General features: G+C 50.0%; 1 protein-coding gene across 1 annotated transcript in view; it reads right to left on the bottom strand.

Moving 5' to 3' along the window:
• Positions 1–222: 222 nt before the first annotated feature.
• LOC119965427 (macrophage colony-stimulating factor 1 receptor-like) overlaps positions 223–17,115 on the bottom strand; it is a 60,323-nt gene continuing 43,430 nt past the window's right edge. Inside the window, exons 12-17 of the mRNA XM_038796198.1 lie at positions 16,712–16,803; positions 14,313–14,435; positions 12,978–13,089; positions 7,943–8,042; positions 3,393–3,498; positions 223–3,164 (exon numbers count right to left, since the gene is read on the bottom strand). Of these exons, the coding sequence (XP_038652126.1) occupies positions 3,039–3,164; positions 3,393–3,498; positions 7,943–8,042; positions 12,978–13,089; positions 14,313–14,435; positions 16,712–16,803 (659 nt within the window). The 3' untranslated portion in view covers positions 223–3,038. The remainder of the gene's footprint in view (positions 3,165–3,392; positions 3,499–7,942; positions 8,043–12,977; positions 13,090–14,312; positions 14,436–16,711; positions 16,804–17,115) is intronic.

The following is a 17,115-nucleotide window of genomic DNA, read 5'->3' as shown; positions in this document are numbered from 1 at the left end:
GACATCTTTTAAATGAATTTACCCTGCCTCTATTGCCCTTTCAGGTAGTGAGTTCCAGACCCTCATCATCCTCTGGGTGAAAAACTGTGTCCCCGTCTCCCCTTTAATCCTTCGATCAATCAATTGTCAATCTATGGCCCCTCATCACCGACCCCTCTGCTAAGATAGATATGGGCAAGTTCAATGGGAACGTGAGCACAAAGAAGAATTGGAACAATAAAATAGTGAAACAAGAAATTTTAATGAACATTTATTCTAAATAAAACAAATAATAATTTTGCAATGCTGTTAGGTATTAGGTAGAAAATTGAATGCATCAGAAAACTTGTATAAATTTGAGATTTGATCATAAAATGTACTGGTTAGTTATATTGGTTAAATTAGTTACAGTGATCATCGATAAGCAACCAGCCCAAAACCATTTCCAAAAATCAGTACCTCTGAACAAGGTTTAAAAATTACCCTTCATGTTTTTTTGCTTCTTTGATCAAAGAGTTTTGAAGTTTTTAAACACAAACTAGTTAGTGAATAATAACCTGAAATCTTGATTCAGTCAGTTAGACAGCAGGTAAATCAGCAGCGTGTCAAAATAACAGATCACCTCAACGCTTATTTAACCAATTAGTAATTCGCTAGGAAAGTGGCTGACAGGCAGTTTGTTAGCGCTGTACTTAAACATTAATTAAATAATTGACAATTAATAGTCTCTGTGCTTTCAGCTGTGCCATATTAGTGTGGCTGATTTATCGAGTTATCAAAATTGTGCAGCGATGCCTCATGGAATCACACAGCATATAGGAGGAGGCCATCGCGTCTGTGCCAGCTCAGTGAAGGAGCTAGCCAATTAGTCTCACTGCTCTGCCAAATGTTTTTGCAAATCCCTTTGGAAAGTTACACGTCGTATTTCCTTCCTTTAAGGGAGGCCAATCCGGATCACAGCAACTCACTGCGTAAAAACAACTCTCCTTTCCCGCCCTGAATTTTTTTTTTTGCAAGTGTTACGGGGAAAGAGCAGGGAGACTGGGATGAATTGCATGGCTTTTACAACGGGCTGGCATAGGCCTGACTGGCCGAATGGCCTCCCGCTGTGCTGAATGATCCCATGGTTACATTTATTTTCAAAGCAATTTGAAATCAATGAGAACATCTTGCTGTGGTGCTCCACACTTCGTTGAATAGGTCCCAATGGATCAGCCATGCAGCTAACACCGTGCAGCAGTGCAGTTGAATCAGGAACATGCACACATGTGAAAGTTTCAGTGGGATTACATGTACTAGGGTCTGTTTGACTGTGATATTCTTTAAGGGGTTGCTCTCAAAGACATCCACAAACATTAAAATGGCAAACGGAACTCCATGGAAAGGTTACTTTTGAGCTTTAAGCACTGTTACTTTCCAATTAGAGTAACTGCACTTGTTTCTGAGCACCAGTCATCAGGAAGAATATATCGCTCATTTATCAAATTCTTCTCTGCTACCTCCACATCTTAATTTCACTCCACACCTTTGCCCCTGTTACAGAGGCTGTAAAGTGTTAGCATTCGGAAATAGACACTTGAATAACTGTGTTTGAAAACGGCAGACAGAAATCCAACCCAGTTTTGAGCTTTCCCCAGTTTCGTATGCAAAGCATAAATCGCACCAACTCGTACTGAGCTTTTTAAAAACCGTTGAAAATGCACCCTAAACACAAGTCAATGCAACAGTTCAAATTGCTGCATTGCATAAGTAGCATTAGTGAAAGGGTTAAAATCCAGGTGTGTTCCACATGTGGGTCTGCCACATCTGTCTTTTCAGACAATGACCCTCTTACTTGGAGTCCCTTTTAATGCAATAGAAAATTTGATGTATAAAATGAGCCTGGGGTTTGATGACAGTCTCCTAGACCAGAGCTTTTCAAACTGCGGGTTCCGACCCGCTGGTGGGGTCACGGGCGGGGGTCGTGAGGGTCACGGGCGGGGGTCGTGAGGGTCACGGCGAGATCGGTCGCAGCGGTCCCAAAATGAGAGAAGCACCCAAAGGACGCGACTGGCTTTTAAATTGAGAATACCTGCCGCAACTGCTTTTAAATGGGACAATACAGTCTTCCAGCCAGAAGCAGCGGTAGAGAGCAGGTCATGCGCCCGGTACATACACGGATGTCACTCCTCCAGTACTTCCATGCTTTTGGCGTGAAATCATGCAGGAGAGATTCCTCCATTTTCTAACTGTGAGCAAGCAAGCAACAGGACTGTGAAGAACTGAAGATGGCTCACTTTCAACAAAGAAAGAACTGAAATCGGGAACAAAGCAATGTAAAGGTGATTTCTTGAGGTATGTCTTTGTTAATTGTGCCAATGCAAATCAGGATGCAAAGCCCATGTGTGTTATACGCAGGGAAGTACTGGCAAATGAGAGTTTAAAATATTCAAAACTTCAAAAGCATTTGCAGACTAAGGATGGCGAGTTTGAGGACAAACCTCTTTATTTTTTTCAAAGGATGAAGCTGAAGTCCTTCGCAGAAATGTAACATTGAATGACAAAGCAAGTGAAATCATGAGGACCCAGCGGAGTTCACCTGTTGCATTAAAGGTAAGCTAAAATGGTGGGTTGCGAAGGTCGGCCGGTTGGTAAAACTGGGTCCCGTGAAAAAAAGAGTTTGTAAACCGCTGTCCTAGATCACAGGCTCTGTAATGCCCTCGCAATTTGCTATTCCTGATGACAAGTTCTGATAACGTTCAGTATTGTAGGAAGACTATGATACACGAGAAAACCTAACGCACAGCACCAATCACCCCTACCCCCCTCCCTGCTACAGAAATACATTTCCCTCCCTCAAATATGTCTGATTCTCCCGACAATTTTGTGCATCATTCATTAATTGAATCCCGGCTCCCTTATAAAAATAAATCTGCAACAATTCATTCTGTGAGTAATGTCAAAAACGACATGGCAAATGGGATTAAAAAGTGTTGAGTCCTGGGGAACTGAATATCGAAGAGGTCTCCTTGAGCAGTGAGAGGACACCACAGTTTGATCGGCTTGCTGCTGGCGGTCTTTCAGATCTTACTGTAAGGATTGATCAGTAACACAGTCTCATCAATTGTCTCGCAGTTGCTCTGACTCGGTGAGCGGCAGGTGGGAGATTCTGGGACCTCGTGTTCGATGGGTAGGTTTGTGTAATCCTACAAACACAGAGAGGGACAGAGCATTAAGAGACAGAATACAGGCTCGAGTGGAACGCTTCCTGCACCCACAGACTGGCATGACTGCTTTATAATTTCACACAGAGCCCCGTTCTCATTTCTGTGGCGCATTTACTGGAGTTCCAGCGATTGCCTTTCATCCCTTTTCCCATCAGACCCCTTTCTCTGTCCAACTTCTCAGTAACTACATCATTAAATCTCACTCGCCTGCGTGCTGAATTCACCCCTCTGTTTATTGAGCAGCTTCACAATCTGGTCGAAGGTGGGACGATCTGTGGGCTCAAGGTTCCAGCACCTTGTCATGATGTCATACCTGTTGGAAACAAGGAGTTCGAAGGTCAGTGCGAGCCAGAGTCAATTCTGTCGCTCCCTTTCTCCAGGGTCATGACCCCAAGTTTCTCACCATGAGGTTCATGACCCCAAGTCCCTTTTACACTCAGGTGACGATGCTACAGATTCACGACCCCACCCAGCTCGCTGACACCACTCGTCATATTGATACTGTACTATCCTACTCCAGGAGCTCGCCAGGTAACCCAATGTGGGACTGAGGGGGTGCTGCTCCGTCAGAGGTGCCACCATTGAGGTGAGATTAGAATTAGAATTAGAACAGTACAGCACAGAACAGGCCCTTCGGCCCTCGATGTTGTGCCGAGCAATGATCACCCTACTCAAGCCCACGTATACCTATCCCAGTAACCCAACAACCCCCATTAACCTTATTTTTTAGGACACTAAGGGCAATTTAGCCTGGCCAATCCACCTAACCTGCACATCTTTGGACTGTGGGAGGAAACCGGAGCACCCGGAGGAAACCCACGCACACACGGGGAGGATGTGCAGACTCCACACAGACAGTGACCCAGCCGGGAATCGAACCTGGGACCCCGGAGCTGTGAAGATGTTAAACAGTGCCATTTGTCTTCTTAGGTGGATGTACACATCCCACTATTAGTATCACCTTAACAGTAAATCCACACTTACAGCAGTTTTATATAACTGATTGTCCTTGCAGGCCATTGCAGAGGGCAGCTAAGAGACAATAATTTTGGTGTGGGACTGGAGTTACAGATAAGTCGACATTGGGTAAGGACAGCAGCTTCCTTTCTCAAAAGGACTTTAGTGAGCCACTGAGATCTTATCAAAATTGATGCGAGGTTTGATTTATCAGATATTCTTGAAAATGAAATTAGGGGCGATGTAACGGGAATTGGTGTCATTTAGGGCGTGATTAGCGGGGGTGTTTCTCGGCGTTCGTGTTGGCGACATCGTGGCCCATGAGCTTCTCGCCATTACTGGCTGTCTCACCGTCCGATTCTCCAGATCCGTGCGTCAGCGTCTCGCTGCTAACAAGGGGGAGCTGCTTTTAAACTCTGCCTCACCACTCACTCCTGGTCAACACACCGAGCATGGCAGCGAGCAGACCTGCTCCTGGCTTTGGGACTGCCGATGTGGCCAGGCTTCTCAACGCTGTGAATGAGAGACGGGGCATCCTGTTCCCCCGAGGGGGTCGGAGGGCCAGCAGCAGGGTCACCAATACTGCCAGAGAGGCAATGGCAGCGGCTGTCAATGTGGGCAGCATGACCAGGAGGAACACTGTCCGATATTGGAAGAAAACCAACAACCTCTGCAGTGATATGTATAGAGACATATAAAGGGTTAATGACTACACCATAATGTAAAACAGCCACTAGATGGTAGCACTAGATTCCTGTATAAATATGAGAACTTAGAGGATCTTGGGTCTCTTCGAAGCAGGAGTGACTAGACAGCAGAGAGTTAGAGAGATAGATAACAGCATAGTTAGCACGTGTAGTTTAAATAGCTAATACTTTATTCTGAATTACTTGATCACTAGTTATAGTTCTGTAAGAGTGTACGAACTCAATATTAATCAATTCGTTATTCATTAAATCTATTTTGCTTTTCAGTTAAAGATTAGTGGTTGCTTGAGAATCACACCATCAAACCATTCTGGAAATATAAAGCAAAGAGTAACGATACATTATCAAAGAGTAATATAACAACCTCCACCGAGCTGCAATGGGAAGTTACCACCTCTCTCCTGGCATCAGTTCCGCCTGCCACCCTCGAATTCTAAACCTCACCCCCTCCCCCGCCACAAATCAATGCCACCTTGCACCCTCCCATGCCTGTTCCTCATCACCCCTGGCACCCACCAGCACAAATGCTTTAAGTCCAGTTGTGGTGCCCACACATGCTTTAGACCCCCCCCCCCTCCCCCCCCCCCGACCCATCAAGCGCGTGGCTGACAAAGCCCTCTCTTGGGCTATCTTCTCCTGCGGGGCCAATAATAAGTGGGAAAGAGCCAAGACAAGGGGCAGAGTACCAGAGTTACGAGTCCCCACCCCTCACGAGGAGGGGGCCCTGGAGATCGCGGGGTTGACCGAGGAGAGAGCAGTCACCGACAGCGACAAGCTTCTGGGGCACAAGCTGGTGAGCACCACACAGTTGCTGATGCACATCAGGTGGAGACGGGAACATCCAAGGGGGTCAGCAATCGGAGGTCCGCTGTATCCCAGGATGCAGCTGGGTCCCAGCCAGACGCCGAGCCGCTGGATAAGGTTCTCCCAGAGCTTATACAGATGCTGGGACATGGCCATGAGATTCAGGAGGGGATGTCAGTGACTCTCCAGTGAGTGCAAAGCCGATTGGAGGAATCACAAAGGCCAAGGGTGCAGGAGATGATGCTGACAAAGTGTGACACTGAGGCCAACTCTGCTAGGGTGGCGACCTCACTGGAAATCCTGCAGCACGAGGTCAGTGTTTTGAGCGGTGGTGCCCCAGGCTCAGTGATGACCATGTCTGAGGGCCTCAACATCATGACCCAGTCACCGAGGGACATGTCCCATACGCGGGTGGACGTTGCTGGGGCACTGCAGAGAGTGACCCAGTCACTGAGGGACATGTCCCAAACACAAGTGGGGATTGCTGGGACACTGCAGAGAGTGACCCAGTCACTGAGGGACATGTCCCATACGCGGGTGGACATTGCTGGGGCCCTGCAGAGAGTGACCCAGTCACTGAGGGACATGTCCCATACGCGGGTGGACATTGCTGGGGCACTGCAGAGAGTGACCCAGTCACCGAGGGACATGTCCCATACGCGGGTGGGGATTGCTGGGGCCCTGCAGAGAGTGACCCAGTCACTGAGGGACATGTCCCAAACACAAGTGGGGATTGCTGGGACACTGCAGAGAGTGGCTCAGACACTGAGGGACATGTCCCATACGCGGGTGGACATTGCTGGGGCACTGCAGAGAGTGACCCAGACACTGAGGTGCATCGCTGAGGGCATCAACACAATGGTGCAGACAATAGGGAAGCAACAGGACTGGGAGATTCAGATATGCAGAGGCCTCTGCAGCTCACTCCAGGGGCCTCTGCAGCTCACTCCAGGGGAATGGGGGGAAGAGGGTGAGAACTGACGGACACAGCTTTATCCCATGTGAATCGGGGGAGGTTGAGGGCTTCCATGGTCATCAGGGAATGGCAGGGATTGCAAGGGATTCTATCGTGAATCCTGCTATTGGGCAGTCATTTTGAGTGGACGGCTTGAGAGTGAGGTCTGGTAGCTGCTCCCCCTTCCCCTACCACCACCCCCGCCTCCCCAACAGATTGCACGTATGAGGGTACATAATCAACATTCTGGGGGTTACCATTGACCAGAAACTGAACTGAATTAGGCATAAAGATACTGTGACTACAAGAGCAGGTCAGAGACTAGGAATCCTGCGGTGAGTAACTCACCTCCTTCTCCCCAAATCCTGTCCACCATCTACAAGGCACAAGTCCAGAATGTGATGGGATACTCTCCACTTGCCTGGATGAGGGCAGCTCCAACAACACTCAAGAAAATCAACACCATCAGGACAAAGCTGCCCTCTTAACCAACCCCCTCCACTACCTCCAAAATTCATTCCCTCCACACTGACAGCCGTGTGTACCATCTACAAGATGCACTGCAGCCGTTCATCAAGCACCTTCGACAGCACCTTCCAAGCCTGAGACCACTACCAGAAGGACAAGGGCAGCAGATACATGGAAACACCACCACCAGCAATTTCCCCTCCAAGCCACTCACCACCCTGACTTGGAAATACATTGGCCGTTCCTTCACTGTCGCTGGGGCAAAATCCTGGAACTCCCTCCCTAACAGCACGGTGGGTGTACCTACATATCATGGACTGCAGCGGTTCAAGAAGACGGCTCATCACCACCTCCTCAAGGGCAACTAGGGATGGGCATCAATGAAATGAAATGAAAATGAAAAATGAAAATGAAATGAAAATCGCTTATTGTCACGAGTAGGATTCAATGAAGTTACTGTGAAAAGCCCCTAGTCGCCACATTCCGGCGCCTGTTCGGGGAGGCTGGTACGGGAATTGAACCATGCTGCTGGCCTGCCTTGGTCTGCTTTCAAAGCCATCAAATGCTGTCTAGCTGTGTTACCCACATCCCGTGAAAGAATCATAAATAAATCAAAGAATCACAGAATGATACAACGCTGAAGGAGGCCATTTGGCCCATCCTGACTGTTCCAGCTCATGATGAAGCTTTCAAATTAGCCCTTAGTTCCCACTCCATTCTTCCGGCTCTGTCCCCATGTAGCCCTGCATGTATCTATCTGCTTCGACCACCGTTTCAGCCGGTGCTTTTGTGATCATAACTCGCTGAATAAAGAAATAATAAACTCAATTTATTCCTCTGTCTCTCTGAAAAGGAGTGTTTCTTACAATTCTGGCGTAGCAGAACCGGGTCTGTCCATCTGGAATCCACTTCTTATCGATTTGTAGAACTTGGTGTCCACGGGGACTCCGGGGTAAGGGCTCGAACCTGCCTCAAAAAATAAATATCATCAGTACAGAGGGTGCCCAGAGCATGACTGAATTTACAGAGGGCCTCCGGGGAGTGTGTCAGTATTTACAGAGGGTCTCCGGGAGTGTGTCAGTATTTACAGGGGGTCTCCGGGAGTGTGTCAGTATTTACAGAGGGCCTCCAGGGGTGTGTCAGTATTTACAGGGGGTCCCCGGGAGTGTGTCAGTATTTACAGAGGGCCTCCGGGGGTGTGTCAGTATTTACAGAGGGTCCTCGGGAGTGTGTCAGTATGTACAGGGGGTCCCCGGGGGAGTGTGTCAGTATTTACAGAGGGCCTCCGGGGAGTGTGTCAGTATTTACAGAGGGTCTCGGGGAGTGTGTCAGTATTTACAGGGGGTCCCCGGGGAGTGTGTCAGTATTTACAGAGGGTCTCCGGGGAGTGTGTCAGTATTTACAGAGGGTCTCGGGGAGTGTGTCAGTATTTACAGGGGGTCCCCGGGGAGTGTGTCAGTATTTACAGAGGGTCTCCAGGAGTGTGTCAGTATTTACAGAGGGTCACCGGGAGTGTGTCAGTATTTACAGGGGGTCCAGGGGAGTGTGTCAGTATTTACAGAGGGTCTCCAGGAGTGTGTCAGTATTTACAGAGGGTCCCCGGGAGTGTGTCAGTATTTACAGAGGGTCCCCGGGGGAGTGTGTCAGTATTTACAGAGGGTCCCCGGGAGTGTGTCAGTATTTACAGAGGGTCTCCGGGAATGTGTCAGTATTTACAGGGGGTCCCCGGGGGAGTGTGTCAGTATTTACAGCGGGTCCCCGGGGAGTGTGTCAGTATTTACAGGGGGTCCCCGGGGGAGTGTGTCAGTATTTACAGCGGGTCCCCGGGGAGTGTGTCAGTATTTACAGGGGGTCCCCGGGGAGTGTGTCAGTATTTACAGCGGGTCCCCGTGTAGAAGTGGATTTCATTTGGAACTTCGCTGATAGGGTTAATATAACAGTTCTGAAAAGCTCTGTGAAAGAGATGTCAACAGGTCAAGGGATGAAATAAAGGGAGTGTGTCTGACCGGCATCTGTAAAAGCAAAGATGTCAGAAGGTTATGGGATGGAATATAGGGAGTGTGACTTTGGTACTAATTAATGTTCTGACCCACATCTGTAAAAGCAGAGAGGTCAAAAAGGCAAAGAATGGAATGAATGGGAACCGTTACTTTATTGCAGAGATAACGTAATTAAGCTCGTTTGACCAGTTGGAACAAATAAACATTGAAATGTAAGAGGGACTGTCTTTGGAGTAGTTGAGCCATATGGCCATGGGATAAGAAAGACCTTTGTGAACAGCATTAATAGTGACTTGTGCTAATGATTATGTCAAAAATAACCTCCCGACCTCGAAGAATAATTCCATATATGTACATGTTCTGGATCCTTGCCAAATCATAGGTGTATCTAGGAATTTAAGGGGACCACCCCTAAGCTGTGATTGTATAAAGAGACAGTCCATATTTTGGACTTTGGCACTTCTCAAAGGTGGTTACCCGACTGCTTAGAGATTTGTCCCGGCCGTAAATAAACGAATATTCGTTACTGACGTGTTCGAGTGTTTTACTTCTGGACTGACGATCAGATACGTGAAAGCGCAATTCACACCCGGGGAGTGTGTCAGTATTTACAGAGGGTCCCCGGGAGTGTGTCAGTATTTACAGGGAGTCTCCAGGGAGTGTGTCAGTATTTACAGATGGTCTCCGGGGAGTGTGTCAGTATTTACAGAGGGTCTCCGGGAGTGTGTCAGTATTTACAGATAGTCTCCGGGGAGTGTGTCAGTATCTACAGAGGGCCTCCGGGGAGTGTGTCAGTATTTACAGGGAGTCGCCGGGGAGTGTGTCAGTATTTACAGCGGGTCCTCGGGGGAGTGTGTCAGTATTTACAGAGGGTCTCCGGGAGTGTGTCAGTATTTACAGAGGGCCTCCGGGGAGTGTGTCATTATTTACAGAGGGTCTCCGGGAATGTGTCAGTATTTACAGAGGGTCTCCGGGAGTGTGTCAGTATTTACAGAGGGTCTCCGGGAGTGTGTCAGTATTTACAGAGGGCCTCCGGGGAGTGTGTCGGTATTTACAGAGGGTCCCCGGGGAGTGTGTCAGTATTTACAGAGGGTCTCCGGGAATGTGTCAGTATTTACAGAGGGTCTCCGGGAATGTGTCAGTATTTACAGGGGGTCCCCGGGGAGTGTGTCAGTATTTACAGAGGGTCTCCGGGAGTGTGTCAGTATTTACAGAGGGCCTCCGGGGAGTGTGTCAGTATTTACAGAGGGTCTCCGGGAATGTGTCAGTATTTACAGAGGGTCTCCGGGAGTGTGTCAGTATTTACAGAGGGTCTCCGGGAGTGTGTCAGTATTTACAGAGGGCCTCCGGGGAGTGTGTCAGTATTTACAGAGGGTCTCCGGGAATGTGTCAGTATTTACAGAGGGTCTCCGGGAATGTGTCAGTATTTACAGAGGGTCCCCGGGGGGGAGTGTGTCAGTATTTACAGAGGGTCTCCGGGAATGTGTCAGTATTTACAGAGGGTCTCCGGGATTGTGTCAGTATTTACAGGGGGTCCCCGGGGAGTGTGTCAGTATTTACAGCGGGTCCCCGGGGGAGTGTGTCAGTATTTACAGAGGGTCCCCGGGGGAGTGTGTCAGTATTTACAGAGGGTCCCCGGGGAGTGTGTCAGTATTTACAGAGGGTCTCCGGGAATGTGTCAGTATTTACAGTGGGTCCCCGGGGGAGTGTGTCAGTATTTACAGGGGGTCTCCGGGAGTGTGTCAGTATTTACAGGGGGTCTCCAGGAGTGTGTCAGTATTTACAGAGGGTCCCCGGGGAGTGTGTCAGTATTTACAGAGGGTCTCCGGGAGTGTGTCAGTATTTACAGAGGGTCTCCGGGAATGTGTCAGTATTTACAGCGGGTCCCCGGGGGGAGTGTGTCAATATTTACAGAGGGCCCCCGGGGAGTGTGTCAGTATTTACAGAGGGTCTCCGGGAATGTGTCAGTATTTACAGGGGGTCCCCGGGGAGTGTGTCAGTATTTACAGCGGGTCCCCGGGGAGTGTGTCAGTATTTACAGCGGGTCCCCGGGGGAGTGTGTCAGTATTTACAGAGGGTCTCCGGGAGTGTGTCAGTATTTACAGAGGGTCTCCGGGAGTGTGTTAGTATTTACAGAGGGTCCCCGGGGTAGTGTGTCAGTATTTACAGAGGGTCTCCGGGAGTGTGTCAGTATTTACAGAGGGTCTCCGGGAGTGTGTCAGTATTTACAGAGGGTCCCTGGCGAGTGTGTCAGTATTTACAGCGGGTCCCCGGGGAGTGTGTCAGTATTTACAGCGGGTCCCCGGGGGAGTGTGTCAGTATTTACAGAGGGTCTCCGGGGGAGTGTGTCAGTATTTACAGCGGGTCCCCGGGGGAGTGTGTCAGTATTTCCAGAGGGTCCCCGGGGAGTGTGTCAGTATTTACAGAGGGTCTCCGGGAATGTGTCAGTATTTACAGCGGGTCCCCGGGGGAGTGTGTCAGTATTTACAGGGGGTCTCCGGGAGTGTGTCCGTAATTACAGGGGGTCTCCGGGAGTGTGTCAGTATTTACAGGGGGTCCCCGGGGAGTGTGTCAGTATTTACAGGGGGTCCCCGGGGGAGTGTGTCAGTATTTACAGCGGGTCTCCGGGAGTGTGTCAGTATTTACAGGGGGTCTCCGGGAGTGTGTCAGTATTTACAGGGGGTCCCCGGGGAGTGTGTCAGTATTTACAGAGGGTCTCCGGGAGTGTGTCAGTAGTTACAGGGGGTCCCTGGGGAGTGTGTCAGTATTTACAGGGGGGTCCCCGGGGAGTGTGTCAGTATTTACAGGGGGTCCCCAGGGAGTGTGTCAGTATTTACAGAGGGTCCCCGGGGAGTGTGTCAGTATTTACAGAGGGCCCCCGGGGGAGTGTGTCAGTATTTACAGGGGGTCTCCGGGGGAGTGTGTCAGTATTTACAGAGGGTCTCCGGGTGTGTGTCAGTATTTACAGAGGGACCCCGGGGGGGAGTGTGTCAATATTTACAGAGGGTCCCCGGGGAGTGTGTCAGTATTTACAGAGGGTCTCCGGGAATGTGTCAGTATTTACAGCGGGTCCCCGGGGGGAGTGTGTCAATATTTACAGAGGGCCCCCGGGGAGTGTGTCAGTATTTACAGAGGGTCTCCGGGAATGTGTCAGTATTTACAGGGGGTCCCCGGGGAGTGTGTCAGTATTTACAGCGGGTCCCCGGGGAGTGTGTCAGTATTTACAGCGGGTCCCCGGGGGAGTGTGTCAGTATTTACAGAGGGTCTCCGGGAGTGTGTCAGTATTTACAGAGGGTCTCCGGGAGTGTGTTAGTATTTACAGAGGGTCCCCGGGGTAGTGTGTCAGTATTTACAGAGGGTCTCCGGGAGTGTGTCAGTATTTACAGAGGGTCCCCGGGGTGTGTGTCAGTATTTACAGAGGGTCTCCGGGAATGTGTCAGTATTTACAGGGGGTCCCCGGGGAGTGTGTCAGTATTTACAGCGGGTCCCCGGGGGAGTGTGTCAGTATTTACAGAGGGTCTCCGGGAGTGTGTCAGCATTTAATAATAATAATCGTTTATTGTCACAATTATGCTTCAATGAAGTTACTGTGAAAAGCCCCTAGTCGCCACATTCTGGGGAGGCCGGTACAGGAATTGAACCAGCGTTGCTGGCATTGTTCTGCATTACAAGCCAGTTAGCCCACTGTGCTAAACCAGCCCCATACAGAGTGTCTCTCGGAGCGTGTCGGTATTTACAGAAGGTCTCCAGGAATGTTTCAGTATTCACACAGAATCCCTGTTGTGTAGGAGAATTTTTAATCGTGAATTGCTCGCGGTTATGGGCAAACAGTTCATTGGCTCCATTTTGTCGGGAGAAAGGGCTGAATTGTGGCTCGTCGAGGATTGAATAGCCGGGTTACCGAGTGAGAAGATCTCCCAGAGCAGGATCCCGTAGGACCAGACATCACTCTGCACGGTGTACACACAATCAAAGATGCTCTCTGGAGCCATCCACTTCACTGGGAGACGAGCCTGAAAGCAACACAGCAGGTCTTAGAAAACACTGATGGGAGAAACAGGAGGCAACGTCAGTCCATAACAATCACACCGGACACACAGGAAATAAAAACCTAAGAATTGGAAATAGGAGCTGGTGTCGTCCATTCAGCCCATCGAGCCTGCTTTCCCATTTTAAACCATCATGGCCGAATCGTCTGCCTCAATTCCACTTTCCCGCCAATTCCTTATATCCTCTGAATCCCCGAGAGACGGAAAACTCAGATCAGGGTGCACAGGGTCGAGGGGATAGAAGATAATCTTCAGGGTGAAAATCCTGAAAACTCAGTCTTGAAGTATCCGGATGTATTTTTCCTTTCAACTGTTTTTTCCCCCAATGTATCCATCAAATCTGTGTAAATTGTAGACTTACTCTCATTAACAGCATGGTAGCACAGTGGCTAGCACAATTACTTCACAGCTCCAGGGTCCCAGGTTCGATTCCCGGCTTGGGTCACTGTGCGGAGTTTGCACGTTCTCCCAGTGTGTGCGTGGGTTTCCTCCGGGTGCTCCGGTTTCCTCCCACAGTCCAAAGATGTGCAGGTTAGGTGGATTGGCCATAGTAAATTGCCCTGAGTGTCCAAAATTTCCCTTAGTGTTGGGTGGGGTTACGGGGATAGGGTGGGGGTGTGGGCTTGGGTATGGTGCTCTTTCCAAGAGCCGGTGCAGACTCAATGGGCCGAATGGCCTCCTTCTGCACTGTAAATTCTATGATTCTATGAACCTCTCATGGATCATATTTTGACACCAACTCTGACTCGAATTTCTCACAGACAATATTGAGCCTGTGCCCCCTGTACATCCAGAGGATAGGTAAGTCGATGCTGAGGAAACCCACCACCTGGCAGTTCCCCTTCAGGTCACTCACCATCCTGGTTTGGAAATACATCGCCGTTCCTTCACTGTCGCAATCCTGTCGAAATCCTGGAACGCCCCCCTAACAGCACTGTGGGTGTACCTACACCATATGGTCCACAGAGATTCAAGAAGGCAGCTCACCACCACCTTCTCAAGGGCAATTAGGGGACGGGCAATAAATGTTGTCCTCGCCAGTGATGATTGCATGTTGAGAATTAGAAGAAAGAGTCAGGATTGGGAGTTGGGATGTTTGGGGCTGTGTAACTCAGCACCACTCAGGGAGACCCGCTAAACCATGGAGCCCCTTAGCTATCAGACCCCTCGGTGAGTTTTAAACTCACATTGCCTTTGACGATGTAGTTCGAGTCATTCATGATGTCTCTCGCCAAACCAAAGTCGCATATCTTGGCCACGCGTCCTTCCGTCAGTAAAATGTTCCTCGCAGCAAGATCACGGTGGATGCACTGCAATAAAAACCCAGAAACCATCATCCCCCTTCAGAGGGGTAAACTTTGCAAAGCTGATCCCACAATCTCAATTGGTGCATCGCGATTCCATCGGATCCCCAAGTGTATCCATCTCCCAGTGAAAGAATCAGACAGTCCATTCCCCATTATTAAACCAAAGGACGATGAGACTCAGTGGGATCATTCCCCCCCCCCCCCCACCCCCTCTCCCCCCACCCCGCCACTTTCGGGTTGACAACGCTGTACATAGGATGTTCTTGCTGTCGAGGGATGCAGAGATGGTTTGCCAGGCTGATTTCTGGGATGGCGGGACTGATGTGTGAAGAGAGATTGAGTCGGTTAGGATTGTATTTACTGAAGTTCCACAGAATGAGGGGAGAATCTCACAGAAACCTATAAAGTTTGAACAGGACTGGACAGGGTAGATGCAGGGAAGGATGTTAGCCTGATGGTGGGGGTGTCCAGAACCAGGAGTCACAGTCTGAGGATGCGGAGTAAACCATTTAGGGCAGAGATAAGGGGCACGATTCTCCCAGCCCCGCGCCGGGCCAGAGAATCGGCGCAACCACGATGCCCCGACGTCGGCGAGCGATTCTCCGAGGTGCAGAGAACCGGCGCGTTTGACGTAGCGCCGGCCGCTGGAATCGGCGGGCTGCCGATTCCCTGGCCCGGATGGGCCGAGCGGCCGCGCGGATACGACAGAGTCCCGCCGGCTCCGTTCACCCTGGTCGCTGCCGGCGGGAACTCTGTGCGAAGGGTCGGGGGACGGCCTGTGGGGCGAGGATAAGCGCTCCTTCACCGGGGGGGGGCTTCGATGGGGATTTGGCCCACAATCGGGGTCCACCGATCGGAGGGCCGGCCTCTACCTCCCGGGCCTACTTTGTTGCGCGGCCGACCCCTGAACCCCACGCCATGTTGTGTAGGGACCGGCGCGCTGAAGGAGTCCCCCATACATGCACAGGTTGGTGCGGCCCAACTGCGCCTGCGCGGGTTGGCGGGAAGGGTTCTGGAGCGGCGTGAACTGCTCCAGTGGCGTGCTGGCCCCTGTGGGAGGCTGAATTGGTCATCCCCGTGCCTGTTCCGCACTGTCGTGAAACGCGACGGCGTTCACGGCACAAACACTGAGTCTCCATTTTGGAGAATCGCCTCCAAGATATTTCTTCACCCAGAGAGTGGTGGAGCCTGTGGAATTCTCCACCACAGAAAACATTTGAGGATAAACTCTTGTATGTTTTCAAGAAGGAGTTAGTTTGTGCTCTGGGGCTAATGGGATCAAAGGATATGAGGGGGAAAGTGGGATCAGGCTATTGAGTTGGATGATCAGCCATGATCATAATGAATGGTGGAGCAGGTTTGAAGGGCCGAATGGTCTACTCCAGTTCCTATTTCAGGGGCTGGTTTAGCACAGGGGGCTAAACAGCTGGCTTGTAATGCAGAACAATGGCAGCAGCGCGGGTTCAATTCCGTACTGACCTCCCCGAACAGGCGTCGGAATGTGGCGACTAGGGGCTTTTCACAGTAACTTTATTGAAGCTTACTTGTGACAGCAAGTGATTATTATTATTATTATTAATACTACTTTCTATGTTTCTATCCCTCAAGCCCATCTACTGAGCGGCTCAGCGAATAGCATCCCATCCACCATCTTCAATATTTATTCCCTCCACCACTGACGCACAGTGGCAGCCGTGTGCACCATCTACAAGATGCACTGCAGCAACTCACCAAGGCTCCTGATACAGCACCTCCCAAACCCACAACCACTGCCGTCTAGAAGGACAAGGGGAGCAGATACCTGGGAACCCTACCACGTGGAACTCCCCCTCCAAGCCACACACCATCCTGACTTGGAACTGTAACACCTATCCTCACTGTCGCTGGGTCAAAATCCTGGAACTCCTTCTCTATCAGCACTGTGGGTGTACCTGCACCACATGCAGTGGCTCAAGAAGGCAGCTCACCAGCAACCGCTCAACACCAATTAAGGATGGGCAATAAATGCTGGCCTTGCCAGCAATGCCTACAATCCTACGAACAAAATAAAATATCCTCAGCATGCAAAGGGAAGGTAAATGAAAGGAACAGATAGAATTACTGGATAGGGACAGGAATGGAAATCCATCGCCCAGGGTTACTGAGCCTAAATGTAGCATGTCCACCTGGACGTGACCAGCTAGTTCATTCCAGATCCGGTAATTAGGGCTGAGGTCTTAGAGGTGTATGTGTCTCAGTAACACATCGGATCACATTTGCCGAGTTCAATCTGTACTCACATTTCTGGACGACAGGAAATCCATCCCAGTCGCAACTTGGTAAGAGAAGCTCAGAAGGTCCTCAACGTCCAATGGCAATTGATCTTCATCTTCTGTTTGAAGAACATAGTGTAGTTAGATGGGGAGAGAGGGGAGTCAGTGAAGGGGGAGTAGGTCCATTTTCCTTCCCAACGTTTTGGCTGAAGGGCTATTAGAGAGGAGGCAACATCCCATTGACACCAACATCCCAGGAACAAATATTTAAAATTCCCTTTGCGATGTAAATAAAATGAGGCGAGGAATAGAATCTGAATAAATAATTGGCCTTAAAGTGACAAATCCACAATGGAATAGCACTATGCCTAGACAGAGATCGCATCCTGACTCAATCCGGGGCTACGTGTGCCTCCCAGCATGGTTGGCTG

Source organism: Scyliorhinus canicula, chromosome 4, assembly GCF_902713615.1.
Source record: "Scyliorhinus canicula chromosome 4, sScyCan1.1, whole genome shotgun sequence".
NCBI classification, from domain to species: domain Eukaryota; kingdom Metazoa; phylum Chordata; class Chondrichthyes; order Carcharhiniformes; family Scyliorhinidae; genus Scyliorhinus; species Scyliorhinus canicula.
This window is presented reverse-complemented; position numbering and strand designations above follow the sequence as displayed.